This window comes from Oncorhynchus gorbuscha, linkage group LG23, assembly GCF_021184085.1.
Source record: "Oncorhynchus gorbuscha isolate QuinsamMale2020 ecotype Even-year linkage group LG23, OgorEven_v1.0, whole genome shotgun sequence".
Lineage (NCBI taxonomy): Eukaryota > Metazoa > Chordata > Actinopteri > Salmoniformes > Salmonidae > Oncorhynchus > Oncorhynchus gorbuscha.
The window spans coordinates 9,579,239-9,593,898 of NC_060195.1; the positions used below are offsets into that span (position 1 = coordinate 9,579,239).

A 14,660-nucleotide genomic window follows, 5' to 3' on the forward strand; every position below is an offset into this window, starting at 1 on the left:
GATACATTGTGAGGTCACAGGCTATCAGCTGTAAAGAATCCATTATGTAGGAACATAGACGGGTCCCAAGAAGCCTCAGGTTATTGTTTTACATTGTTCATTACTATTATGACACACACACACACACGCACACAAACACACGCACACGCACGCACACACATACACACACACGCACACGCGCACACACACGCACACGCACACACACACACACGCACGCGCACGCACACACGCACACGCGCACACACGCACACACACACGCACGCACGCACACGCGCACACACGCGCACACACACACACACGCGCACGGGCACACATATATATTTACCTGTTTCCTCATCGATCATGAAAACTCCCAGGCCAGATCCATCGTGGATGTGGTACCTGACGACTCCATCTCTCCCCAGGTCCCTGTCTGCTGCTGTCAGCGTGAACACTGAGGTTCCCACAGGAGCGTCCTCCATCACTGAGGCCTCATAGACAAACATGGAGAAGATCGGCTTATTGAGGTTCTCATTCACATCCAGGACCTCCACCTCGATGAAACAGGAGGAGGAGAGTGACCGAGGAAGACCATGGTCAACCGCTCGAACCGTCAGGTTGTAAGACTGTCTCCTCTCAAAGTCCAGTTCCTTCTCAAGGGTTAGAGATCCCGTCGACGCGTCCAGAAAAAAGGCCCCGTTCTCACTGTTCTTCAGGTTGTAGCTGATCTGTCCAGCGCTGCCCAGGTCTAAGTCGTAGCTCTCGACCCACAGTAGCACCGTACCCAAGGGAATGTCCTCGGGGACTTTGATGTTGTAGATCTTGGGGACGAACTTGGGAGGATTGTCGTTGATGTCCTCCAACACGACCACCAGATCGGTCATAGAGAAGAGCTGTGGGTCTGTTTTAGACTGATCTCTAGCCTGTATCTTCAGGTCATGTCTGGGAAAGGCCTCTCTGTCTAAACGATCAGACACTTTCACTTCGCCAGTGAGTTCATTGATCTTGAAAAGATCAGTTAAAGTTAGCATCGAATATAATATGTTTCCATTGTCCTCAGAGTCTAAATCTGTTGCGTGCACTTGGAATATCCTCGTGTCAACCTCCGTGTTCTCTGGGATGTGCACGACATACCTGGATTGGTCGAATACTGGTCGGTTGTCGTTAACATCCAACAGATTCACAGCGAGAAATTTCCATGCTGAGGTTTGTGGGCTTCCTAAGTCATAGACAGTTACATTCAAAATGTAGAACTCTTTGGTTTCTTGGTCTAAAGGACACACAAGCTGAAGCTCCCCAGAGAAAATACCAATGGAGAAACACCCATCTTCATTTCCACTTGAGATAGCGTACACAAGCTTGCTGTTGAATCCAGTGTCGTTATCCGTAGCCTTGAAGTAAAGGATAGTTGAATTCAAGGGGAAGTCCTCTCTGATGTCAATAGTACTCGGGATGCCAGAGTTGAACTTAGGAGAGTAGCGGTTGATAATATGAACGTCCGAGAAGGATTCCTCATCCTGGAAAGCCAACCCTGGCTTTATGGATTCAATCAGTTTGTCTGTAAGCCGTTTGAAAATCCCAGTCTCCTGACAACTGACGGTGGCTTCAGTGCCCTGGTTACCGATAGTAACAGTAACAACAGAGGGATCAGAGGTATGTTTACCGTCGGTTGCTGTGATTTTGAGTCTGAACGAAGGTAATTCAGTCTCTATCGAAGCAGTAGGTATCTGTCTGATCAGTGTAATGACTCCTGATACAGCATCGATGTCAAACAGTTTTTGGTCATTCCCTGACTCGATCACATATCTGAGCTGTTGTAGTTCGTCCAGGTCAACAGCTGACAGCTCTGCGATTGGCTCTCTCACCGCTAAATCTACAGGTATGGTGGCGTTGCATCCCACCTGCTCAAACAGAGGGGTGTTGTCGTTGACGTTGCTCATGGTGATCGTCACAGCGCATTCAGAAACATGACTGAAGGGACTGCCGCTGTCCGAAGCCCACACTCTGAGATGATACCACCTCTTCATCAACTCGTAGTCCAGATCCTCAGATGTAGAGATCACTCCACTGATTGGGTCTATTGTGAATGGGGAAGGAGCTGAGTTGGCTATGGCATAGGTCACAAAACCATTTCGTTCCCTGTCCTCGTCTATTGCAGAGACTGTTAGAACGCTGCTGCCTATAGGTACGTTCTCTGGTAGTGTGGCTTGGTATGAAGGTTTAGTGAATATGGGGGCGTTGTCGTTTTCGTCAGTTATCTCAACAACTATATGGGTCTCGGCTTCGCCGTGATTCGCTATCACGTCAAATTCATAACGAGACTTTTTCTCGAAGTCAAAGGAGTCTGAGGTAACGATTATTCCTGTTTTGGGGTTAATCTTAAATTTGGAGCTATCAGAGTTGCTTTTAATGTGGTATCTAACATTCAAATATGCCGGATTCACACTAACTCTGACCACATGTGTTTTTGGTGGTGAAAACTCACTTAGTGTGAGAATGTAAGTGTCTTCTAGAAAGCTAAACAGGCTTTGTTTATACGGAGGGATATGGATTTCTGAAACTGGAGAAACTAAAGGTGGACTGCTCCTGTCTTTAGCTTGAAGGGAGAGGTTTAATCCAGATGGGCTCTGGGACCAGTTCATTCTCTTGGTGGAGACCACTTGGAATCCATTGCCTTGCAGGCTGGATGGAATTATTTCAAAATACCTCTGTGGATCCCCAGCAACAATACTAATGGACTCAACCTGCTTTACACCCGACTCTACATGGACATCAATAGTTATCTTCTCCTCTTCATCCTTCTGAGCCAGGACAACCTGGAGAGGTTTGATAATGGGGGCGGTCGAGGAGACCTTTTCTATGGTAACTTTAACCTTGGCCACGTTGCCAAACTTCTGAACCCCAGATATCTTCTTGGTCCTGTCCTCGGCTAATACAGTAAGATCGTATGTTTCCGCTCGGCTGTGGTTCAGTCTCTTGACGAGGCTGATGGTGCCTGTGAAAGGATCAACGGCGAACGGATGAGCTCTACTCATGAAGGAGTAATAGAACTCAGCGTTGCAGCCAATATCCGCATCCGTCGCACTGACCCTGACCACGCTGGACTTCAACGGAGCGTCTTCCCTGATGACTATGTTGTACGAGGCTGGGTAGAAGAGCGGTTTCAGATCATTGGTGTCAATCACCTGAACCAATACCTTGGTCCTGGCTTGGAAGTCGTACGTGATTTCAGTGGCTTCAATGGTGAGAGTATAACTGTCTCTTACTTCCCTGTTTAGTGATGCAGAATTACTGCTTCGCGTTTTGATTCGCAGAATGCAGAAATCCCCTACTCTGACCTCCTCCGCTTTGAATAGGCCGTCGTCATCTCCAGAGACGAGTTTGAACTTGATGTCCCAGAAAGGATCGGTCACTACGATGCCCATCTTGATGGGACTCTCCACAGCAGTCCTGGGGGCTGAGTTCTCATTAATGGTGGCATTGTAGAGATGATAAGTGAACCTCATGGGAGAGCTGTCCTTTCCAAGCACCTTTCCCAAGCTCCATTTTGTTGGTATTTTGTGATACTCGTTACTTGCTACTAGGTTTAGTAAGACCGCTACCACTAAGAGTAGTGTACTTGTGTCTGTTTTAACCATCTTCACTGTCATCACCAGGATCCTCAGCTCTGAGAGAGAGAGAGAGAGAGAGAGAGAGAGAGAGAGAGAGAGAGAGAGAGAGAGAGAGAGAGAGAGAGAGAGAGAGAGAGAGAGAGAGAGAGAGAGAGAGAGAGAGAGAGAATTATTCATTTTATCTTGTGTCCTTTAACTATTTGTACATTGTATATATATATATAATATGACATTTGTAATGTCTTTACTGTTTTTAAACTTCTGTATGTGTAATGTTTACTGTTAATATTTGTTGTTTTTCACTTTATATATTCACTTTGTATGTTGTCTACCTCACTTGCTTTGGCAATGTTAACACATGTTTCCCATGCCAATAAAGCCCTTGAATTGAATTGAATTGAATTGAGAGAGAGAGAGATAATTAGATTTGAGTTCATATGGCGAAAAAACATATACATCTTAACTTATAGTCCAATCATCTACGAAAATTGCGTACAAGTCCATACAAAATACATCTCTTTGACCAGATTGTGAAGACATCAGTCATTTCCCTAGTGCCTGCTCCTGTCTGAGCAGTACAATGTGAGAATAATGATCCAGTGACACAACACCACAGTGAAAGCCTGCTGTGAGGTATTTGTCTCCTGTTCTAACATGCCTTGACCAAAGCAAAGCAATACATTGTTTGATGACAAGAAACAGCCTCAGAGCAACATTAGACAGGTGGTGTCGTCCCCCCCATGTCATTATTCCTTTCCCTTGAGTGCAACAACTGATAATCAAATCATTATTATAAAGCCTTTGTCAACATGTGTTAATAAAGAAAGGATTTGTTATGTGATGACAGATGTAAAACGGGATTCGGTGGTTTGTTTCCACCTTTTGTCTGTGTTCTGAGTGGTCTTCTGTTCAGCGTAGGCTGTTCAGACATTGCCCTTTTACTCCTAAATGTAAACACATTTAAAGCTCAACAATTCATAAGACTCATAGTGAAATATACGAGCCCTTTTCTCTAGCGGATAACAAAAATGTATCTTTGCCAATAAAAATAAAAAACTACAGATATTATCCTCAAAATAAATCAAATATATAATTGGCCTTCAGGTGAAATGGTCTAGTTTTTAGTGCTGTACTTGGCAACAATAAAGACTCCAGTATTCCTGCATGGTGATTTGACCACCTCTCAGCACTTTAAAAGCCCTTAGCTCTTGCTTCATGACGGCTACCTTTTCATTTCTCTTACACCTGAAGTTTACCAGAGATATCAGAGAGATCTGGAGTGAGAGGAACGCTTCATAATTAGCTGCTCCTTGAAAAATTACATAAAATACCTATCAATCTGTTACTGTGGCGACGAACAAAATGACTGTTTACCTAACTAACCTTTCACTTTCAGTGTGTCATCACTCGTAGAAAGTGATCGATCGTTTTGGTGCTCATACAAGAACACAAGACTTTACACATTATTATAAATGATGATTTGACTAATCAAATGTGTTAAAATGAGTCATTCCTCAGCCATCTCTCGTAAAACAGCCAGAGTCAGGTACAGCTGAAGTAGGAAGTTTACATACACCTTAGCCAAATACATTTAAACTCAGTTTTTCACAATTTCTGACAATTACACCTTGTAAAAAATTCCATGTTTTAGGTTAGTTAGGATCAACACTTTATTTTAAGAATTGTGAAATGTCAGATTAATAGCAGAGAGAATGATTTATTTCTGCTTTTATTTCTTTCATCACATTCCCAGTGGGTTGGAAGTTTACAGACACTCAATTAGTATTTGGTGGCATTGCCTTTAAATTGCTTAACTTGGGTCAAACGTTTTGGGTAGCCTTCCACAAGCTTCCCACAATAAGTTGGGTGAAATCTGGCCCATTTCCCCTGACAGAGCTGGTGTAACTGAGTCAGGTTTGTAGGCCTCCTTGCTCACATGTGCCATTTCAGTTCTGACCACAAATTTTCAATATGATTGAGGTCAGGGCTTTGTGATGGCCACTCCAAATCCTTGACTTTGTTGTCCTTAAGCCATTTTGCCACAACTTTAGAAGTATGCTGTGGGCATTGTCCATTTGGAAGACCCATTTGCGACCAAGCCTTAACTTCCTGACTGATGTCTTGAGATGTTGCTTCAATACATCCACGTAATTTTCCCATCTCATGATGCCATCTATTTTGTGAAGTGCACCAGTCCCTCCTGCAGCAAAGCACCCCCACAACATGATGCTGCCACCCCCGTGCTTCACGGTTGGGATGGTGTTCTTCGGCTTGCAAGCATCCCCCTTTTTCCTCCAAACATAACGATAGTCATTATAGACAAAGTTATATTTTTGTTTAATCAGACCAGAGGACATTTCTCCAAAAAATACAATATTTGTCCCCATGTGTAGTTGTAAACCGTAGTCTGGCTTTTTTATGGCGGTTTTGGAGCAGTGGCTTCTTCCTTGCTGAGCGGCCTTTCAGGTTATGTCCATATAGGAATTTAGTGTAAATATATATACTTTTGTACCTGTTTCCTCCAGTATCTTCACAAGGTCCTTTGCTGTTGTTCTGGGTTTGATTTGCACTTTTGCACCAAAGTACATTCATCTCTAGGAGACAGAACACGTCTCCTTCCTGAACGGTATGACGGCTGCGTGGTTCCATGGTGTTTATATTTGCGTACTATTGTTTGTACAGATCAACGTGGTACCTTCAGGCTTTTGGAAATTGCTCCCAAGGATGAACCAGACTTGTGGAGGTCTACAATTATTTTTCTGAGGTTTTGGCTGATTTCCTTTGATTTTCGCATGATGTCAAGCAAAGAGGTAATGAGTTGAAAGGAAGGCCTTGAAATACATCCACAGGTACACCTCCAATTGACTCAAATTATGTCAATTGGCCTATCAAAAGCTTCTAAAGCCATGACATAATTTTCAGGAATTTTCCAAGCTGTTTAAAGGCTGTTTAAAGGCAACTTATGTCAACTTAGTGTACATAAACGTCTGGCCCACTGGAATTGTGATACAGTGAATTATAAGTCAAATAATCTGTCTGTAAACAATTGTTGGAAAGATTACTTGTGTCATATACAAAATAGATGTCCTAACTGACTTGCCAAAACTATAGTTTGTTAACAAGAACTTTGTGGAGTGGATGAAAAACGAGTTTTAATGACTCCAACCTAAGTGTATGTAAACTTCGACTTCAACTGTAGTTGTGGTTTGTCTTAACTAGGCCGTGCTGGTGACATCATAATATATGTCATTTGGTAGACGCTGTTATCCAAAGCGACAGTCATGCCTGCATGCGTAGGGCTCCCGAGTGGCGCAGCCGGTCTCGGGTTCTGCTTCTCAGTTCAGTCCCTGGTTCAAATCCATGCTGGTGATTTGGAGTCCCGTAGGGCGGTGCACAAATGGGGTAGGCCGTCATTGTAAATCACAATTTGTTCTTACCTGACTTGCCTGGTGAAATAATAATAAAAAATATGGAATTCAATTTAACCTGGTGGTGATCCTGGGAATTGAACCCTCTACACTGGTGTTACTCTGCTCTACCAACTGAGCTACAAAGGACCACAGTATTCATATTGTCTTGGTTTAAACAGCTCCTGTCATCTCTTTCAAGTTGACGCCATATCAATTTACAGTCTTCAGATCATTATAAATGAACCTTATCCTTTACATGAACATGGGTTGAGTCCCAAATTACACCCTATTCCCTATATACAGTGCACTCTGGTCAAAACGTAGTGCTCAATGTAGGGAATTGGTGCCATTTGTCGAAGAAAGGCCGTGAACATGGCACTAAACCATTTCATTTCCAGATGTAGGGGTTAAAATGAAATGTTTGTCTGGCTAGCAGTGCTGCTGGTGGGTCCTCAGGCAGTCATTGATTACTGAGGTCTGTCTGGTGTTAGCTGTGGGATGCTCTCCTGTTCATGTTCCTGTGTGTTCCTGCCTGTCCTCCTCCTCCTCATTCAAACCCCCGCAGTCACCACCTGTTGCTACACGCTCAGCCATGCTGCTCAGAACAGATCGAATTTCAACATCACCTCCATGGTATTGTACCTGTAAATGTATTTATTTAGGGCAAAGTTTGCAGTGTTTCTGAGTCATGATTTTTAACAGCTCATTGATTTCTCTCTCTCCCCCCTCTCTCTCTTTGTCTGTCTCTCTCTCTCTCTCTCTCTCTCTCTCTCTCTCTCTCTCTCTCTCTCTCTCTCTCTCTCTCTCTCTCTCTCTCTCTCTCTCTCTCTCTCTCTCTCAATTAAATTCAATTAAATTCAAGGGATTTATTGGCATGGCAAACATGTGTTAACATTGCCAATGCAAGTGAGGTAGACAACATACAAAGTGAATATATAAAGTGAAAAACAACAAAAATGAACAGTAAACATTACACATACAGAAGTTTCAAAACAGTAAAGACATTACAAATGTCATATTATATATATCCAGTGTTTTAACAATGTACAAATGGTTAAAGGACACAAGATAAAATAAATAAGCATAAATATGGGTTGTATTTACAATGGTGTTTGTTCTTCACTGGTTGCCCTTTTCTCGTGGCAACAGGTCACAAATCTTGCTGCTGTGATGGCACACTGTGGAATTTCACCCAGTAGATATGGGAGTTTTTCAAAATTGGATTTGTTTTCAAATTCTTTGTGGATCTGTGTCATCTTAGGGAAATATGTCTCTCTAATATGGTCATACATTGGGCAGGAGGTTAGGAAGTGCAGCTCAGTTTCCACCTCATTTTGTGGGCAGTGAGCACATAGCCTGTCTTCTCTTGAGAGCCATGTCTGCCTACGGCGGCCTTTCTCAATAGCAAGGCTATGCTCACTGAGTCTGTACTTAGTCAAAGCTTTCCTTAATTTTGGGTCAGTCACAGTGGTCAGGTACTCTGCCGCTGTGTACTCTCTGTGTAGGGCCAAATAGCATTCTAGTTTGCTCTGTTTTTTTCTTAATTCTTTCCAATGTGTTAAGTAATTATCTTTTTGTTTTCTCATGATTTGGTTGGGTCTAATTGTGCTGTTGTCCTGTTTGTGTTTGTGAACAGAGCCCCAGTCTTGGTTGGTGAGCGGACCCCAGACCTCACAACCATAAAGGGCAATGGGCTCTATGACTGATTCAAGTATTTTTAGCCAAATCCTAATTGGTATGTTGAAATTTATGTTTCTTTTGATGGCATAGAATGCCCTTCTTGCCTTGTCTCTCAGATCGTTCACAGCTTTGTGGAAATTACCTGTGGCGCTGATGTTTAGGCCAAGGTATGTATAGTTTTTTGTGTGCTCTAGGGCAACAGTGTCTAGATGGAATTTGTATTCGTGGTCCTGTTGACTGGACCTTTTTTGGAACACCATTATTTTGGTCTTACTGAGATTTACTGTCAGGGCCCAGGTCTGACAGAATCTGTGCATAAGATCTAGGTGCTGCTGTAGGCCCTCCTTGGTTGGTGACAGAAGCACCAGATCATCAGCAAACAGCAGACATTTGACTTCGGATTCTAGCAGGGGGAGGCCGGGTGCTGCAGACTTTTCTAGTGTCCGCGCCAATTCATTGATATATATGTTGAAGAGGTTGGGGCTTAAGCTGCATCCCTGTCTAACCCCACGACCCTGTGTGAAGAAATGTGTGTGTTTTTTGCCAATTTTAACCGCACACTTGTTGTTTGTGTACATGGATTTTATAATGTTGTATGTTTTACCCCCAACACCACTTTCCATCAGTTTGTATAGCAGACCCTCATGCCAGATTGAGTCGAAGGCTTTTTTGAAATCAACAAAGCATGAGAAGACTTTGCCTTTGTTTTGGTTTGTTTGGTTGTCAATTAGGGTGTGCAGGGTGAATACATGGTCTGTTGTACGGTAATTTGGTAAAAAGCCAATTTGACATTTGCTCAGTACATTTTTTTAATTGAGGAAATTTACGAGTCTGCTGTTAATGATAATGCAGAGGATTTTCCCAAGGTTACTGTTGACACATATTCCACGGTAGTTATTGGGGTCAAATTTGTCTCTCTCTCTCTCTCTCTCTCTCTCTCTCTCTCTCTCTCTCTCTCTCTCTCTCTCTCCTCTCTCCCTCTCCCTCTCTCTCTCTCTCTCTCTGTGTCTCTGTCTCTCTGTCTCTCTCTCTCTCTGTCTCCCCCCCCCTCTCTCTCTCTCACCCCTCCTCCCCTCTCTGTGTGTGTCTGTCTCTCACCCCATCTCTCTCTCTCTGTGTCTCTGTCTCTCCGTCTCTCTCTCTCTGTCTCTGTCTCTGTCTCCCCCTCTCTCTCCCTCTCTCTCTCTCTCTCTCTCTCTCTCTCTCTCTCTCTCTCTCTCTCTCTCTCTCTCTCTCTCTCTCTCTCTCTCTCTGTCTCCCCCTCTCTCTCTCTCTCTCTCTCTCTCTCTCTCTCTCTCTCTCTCTCTCTCTCTCTCTCTCTCTCTCTCTCTCTCTCTCTCTCTCTCTCTCTCTCTCTCTCTCTCTCTCTCCCCCTCCCCCTCCCCCCTCTGTGTGTGTCTGTCTCTCACCCCCACCCTCTCTCTCTCTGTGTCTCTGTCTCTCCGTCTCTCTCTCTCTGTCTCTGTCTCCCCTCCCTCTCCCCCTCTCTCTCTCTCTCTCTCTCTCTCTCTCTCTCTCTCTCTCTCTCTCTCTCTCTGTCTCTCTCTGTGTCTCTGTTTCTCCGTCTCTCTCTCTCTATCTCTGACTCTGTCTCCCCTCCCCCCTCTCTCTCTCACCCCTCCTCCCCTCTCTGTGTGTGTCTGTCTCTCACCCCCTCTCTCTCTCTCTCTCTCTCTCTCACCCCTCCTCCCCTCTCTGTGTGTGTCTGTCTCTCACCCCCCCCCTCTCTCTCTCTCTGTTTGACTATTTATTTCTGTGAAATGTTATATTGCTCTATTCAATCCGTATCGTGGAAGTTCAGCACCAAAGGCAACATTTAAAGGAAATATTCATGCGATGGCGGAGATTCTGCATTCATGGTAAACGCTGCATATGACCTTTGAATTTCTATCGTGCAAATCTGTAACGCTTGTGATCCAGACACAGGATCAAACCAATCTGGGAGATCTATTCAATCTTTTCACATTAAAATTACTGGTGTAATAACGACTTTTGATCATTCAATCTACCCATCCTTGAGGGTTCCTTATTCTCCGTCTATATAGTAGAGTTGACGTGAATCTCTCCCCACAATCATCATCATCATCATCAGGCCTTCTACAATCATCATCATCATCATCAGGCCTTCATCATCATCATCATCACCAGGCCTTCTACAATCATCATCATCATCATCATCATCAGGCCTTCTACAATCATCATCAGGCCTTCTACAATCATCATCATCAGGCCTTCTACAATCACCATCATCATCAGGCCTTCTACAATCATCATCATCATCAGGCCTTCTATTTTAAAGGGCTCCGGGCTTTTAACAGATTAAGATGTGTGGTTAGAATCTAGCTATGAGTGAACATGTCTTCCCACCAACAGTCATGCAGAAAATAAATGAATACCTACATGCACTTTTCTTTGGAAATTCCAGTGTGCATTTATGTGCATACCTCTTTTGAAGCTTTGTACTGTGTCTGCCAGGCAACCAGGCTGCTTTGTACTGTCTGCCAGGCAACCAGGCTGCTTTGTACTGTCTGCCAGGCAACCAGGCTGCTTTGTACTGTCTGCCAGGCAACCAGGCTACTTTGTACTGTGTCTGCCAGGCAACCAGGTTACTTTGTACTGTGTCTGCCAGGCAACCAGGTTACTTTGTACTGTGTCTGCCAGGCAACCAGGTTACTTTGTACTGTGTCTGCCAGGCAACCAGGCTACTTTGTACTGTGTATGCCAGGCAACCAGGTTACTTTGTACTGTGTCTGCCAGGCAACCAGGTTACTTTGTACTGTGTCTGCCAGGCAACCAGGTTACTTTGTACTGTGTCTGCCAGGCAACCAGGTTACTTTGTACTGTGTCTGCCAGGCAACCAGGCTACTTTGTACTGTGTATGCCAGGCAACCAGGTTACTTTGTACTGTGTCTGCCAGGCAACCAGGTTACTTTGTACTGTGTCTGCCAGGCAACCAGGTTACTTTGGAACTACATTGTGGCAGTTATGAATTCCTTATCCTACTAAATATTTTCTCAAGTTTAACACTTAATGTGAAGTGTTGTTGATTATGGTTATTCTAGAACACAATAAGCACATCTCACAGTATAGTGTATTTCATTATTCAATATATTGGCTCAACTTGATCAAGTTGAGCCAAAGTAGTTCAAGTTGAGCCAAATAGTAGACCTATGATGGTAAGTTATTCCATAGACCACTGCCCTGAGCCATGATAACACCCTGTCTGGACCAGTGAATTACCTCCACCACCCAGTAACTCTGGACATCAGCCGTTAGTTACCTCCATAACCCAGTAACTCTGGACATCAGCTGTTAGTTACCCCTACACCCAGTAACTCTGGACATCAGCCGTTAGTTACCTCCATAACCCAGTAACTCTGGACATCAGCTGTTAGTTACCCCTACACCCAGTAACTCTGGACATCAGCCGTTAGTTACCTCTACACCCAGTAACTCTGGACATCAGCCGTTAGTTACCTCCACCACCCATTAACTCTGGACATCAGCCGTTAGTTACCCCTACACCCAGTGCCACAGGCAGACTAATCACCTAAATCACTGGGAGTGGACAGTAATGTATTGCCAGGTCTTTGTTTTTCTTTTTTACCTTTATTTGACTTGGCACACACACACACACACACACACACACACACACACACACACACACACACACACACACACACACACACACACACACACACACACACACACACACACACACACACACACACACACACACACACACACACACACACACACACACACACACACACACACACACACACACACACACACACACACACACACACACACACACCCCTACCTATCTATCTATTGGTAAAGCACTCTTTACAGTAACATCACAGTGCAGTCTCAGGTTATTCCAGGCTGAAGGGAATGTGATGTATCAATAGGAACTCATCAACTCCTAGATGCTCATTTGTTTCAGGAATTAAGCAGCAATATGAATGGAGGAAAAAACCTAATGGAAACGGACGAGTCGGCTTCCAGGAAGTTATCTGGGCCATCCGTCTGTCATAGGTAATAAAGTTGAACGTTCAGACCATCAGCGTCTCTTACAGATTTCCTAGGTTGGTAGAGCATGGCATTTGCAACACCAAGAATTGTGGGTTTAATTCCCATGGGGGACCAGTATGACCAAGTTTAAAAAAATAAATAAATGATGCATTCACTCCTGTAAGTCGTTCTGGATAAGAGTGTCTGCTAAATGACCATTTTTGTATTTATTTATTATGTAAAATACAAAAGTCAACACATCTCAGTGACAGAAGTCAAATGATCCTACTGGGGTCACATGATGCCACTCGTGGAAATAGGTTTCCATGTCCGTAAACAGGGGTCAACTGGGGTCAACAGAAGGAGGGACAACTAAGCTACAAGCTTATGTACAAAGCAAGTTTATATAAAGAGTTTTTGGGATAATAAAAAAAAAAGTTAAACCAAGCATTTCCTCCACTAACAAGTTTATCTCAATTCCCATCATATTACACAGCAATTACCTGTCTCCCACACAATGCATACATACAAAACTACAGAAAACCACTATAGTGAATGGAAATAGTCCCAAATAGTGCACGATATGCAAAATGTTGGAACACACCCTAAGCCATGCCCAGGCCGTTCTAGAAGCTGTGTTTAGTCAATAAAACAAACCATGATGACACTTAACACGCAGGATTAAACAGTACGGTATGTTTACAGTAAGTAACTGGGTAACACTTTTATGAATCAGCCTTTATCACTGATTAGACATGTTTAGAAATGCCTTTTTTTTAAACGCGTTATAACTTAGGAAACATGTTATATATGCTTTTCATTTTGTAAGACTTTTAAGAGTTGTAAAAACGAACTGCTTAGAAGTGTTTAGAAACTTCAGTAACTAAAGTTGCACGTGAATTCAGCTTGCATCAGTCCACACTGACATGACAAAACAGAAACTTACCCAAGGTTCTCTAAGTTGACCCCTTCTGAAATGTTTCTTGGTATTATTTTCCTCCTTTATGCTTTTAAGGATTTTGCAGATCCAGCAAACCCGAGAGTGACAAGCACTGTTGTTCTTCCATAGTGTCTCTCGTGGAAAGAAAAAAAAAACACACATGCAATATTGTGAACTCTGTCAGTGTCAATAGCCGGCTAGTTAACTTTACTCACATCTATTCTACTCAGGAGCTTTGCAGGAGAGTACTAAGAGACTCCTAGCTCCCTGAGGAACTTTACGGTCCCCTCCCACTTCTCACACTGTCCCCTCCTCCCCCACCTCCTACCTCCCTCCATCCGTCCCTCACACCCACACACACACACACTCACACACACGGGTGCCTGTGCACAGATTGTGGGCTGGTTCTTTCATGTTAGCCTTCTGGGCTGGGGCCAGAGAAGTGCTCAGTGCTCTCAGGGCGTGTATTGAAACAATAGTTTTGGTGTGCCTGTCCTGTTTGGATAGTCTAATTCGCAGGTTTGAGAAATTAAATCCTGGCTTGCTCTTGTCAGCAAATAGCCTAAACACCATCAAGCAACATTATGAACTGCACATTCAAATGCTGTTGCTGCGGGATTATTTTTGCTGTCACAACACTGATCAAATTAAGATCCTAATGAATTACGTGTCATCTATAGGAGAAGTTAATCTATCAAACACTGAGCGACAGATAGTAAGACCAAAACATTAGCTCTCCGTTAGCTGTAATGCCAAAAGGTAGTGATCTATTGTGGGCTGTAGTGCTGTAGTGCTGTAGTGCTGTAGTGCTGTAATGCCAAAAGGTAGTGATCTATTGTGGGCTGTAGTGCTGTAGTGCTGTAGTGTTGTAGTGTTGTAGTTCTGTAGTGCTGTAGTGCTGTAATGCTGTAGTGCTGTAGTACTGTAGTTCTGTAGTGCTGTAGTGCTGTAGTGCTGTAGTGCTGTAGTGCTGTAGTACTGTAGTGCTGTAGTGCTGTAGTGCTGTAATGCCAAAAGGTAGTG

General features: G+C 43.7%; 1 protein-coding gene across 1 annotated transcript in view; it reads right to left on the reverse strand.

The window, feature by feature from the left end:
- Nucleotides 1-13,867, reverse strand: part of fat2 (FAT atypical cadherin 2) — a 95,354-nt gene extending 81,487 nt beyond the window's left edge. Inside the window, exons 1-2 of the mRNA XM_046323651.1 lie at nucleotides 13,644-13,867; nucleotides 326-3,646 (exon numbers count right to left, since the gene is read on the reverse strand). Coding sequence (XP_046179607.1) covers nucleotides 326-3,629 — 3,304 coding nt within the window. The 5' untranslated portion in view covers nucleotides 3,630-3,646; nucleotides 13,644-13,867. The remainder of the gene's footprint in view (nucleotides 1-325; nucleotides 3,647-13,643) is intronic.
- Between the last annotated feature and the right edge of the window lie 793 nt (nucleotides 13,868-14,660).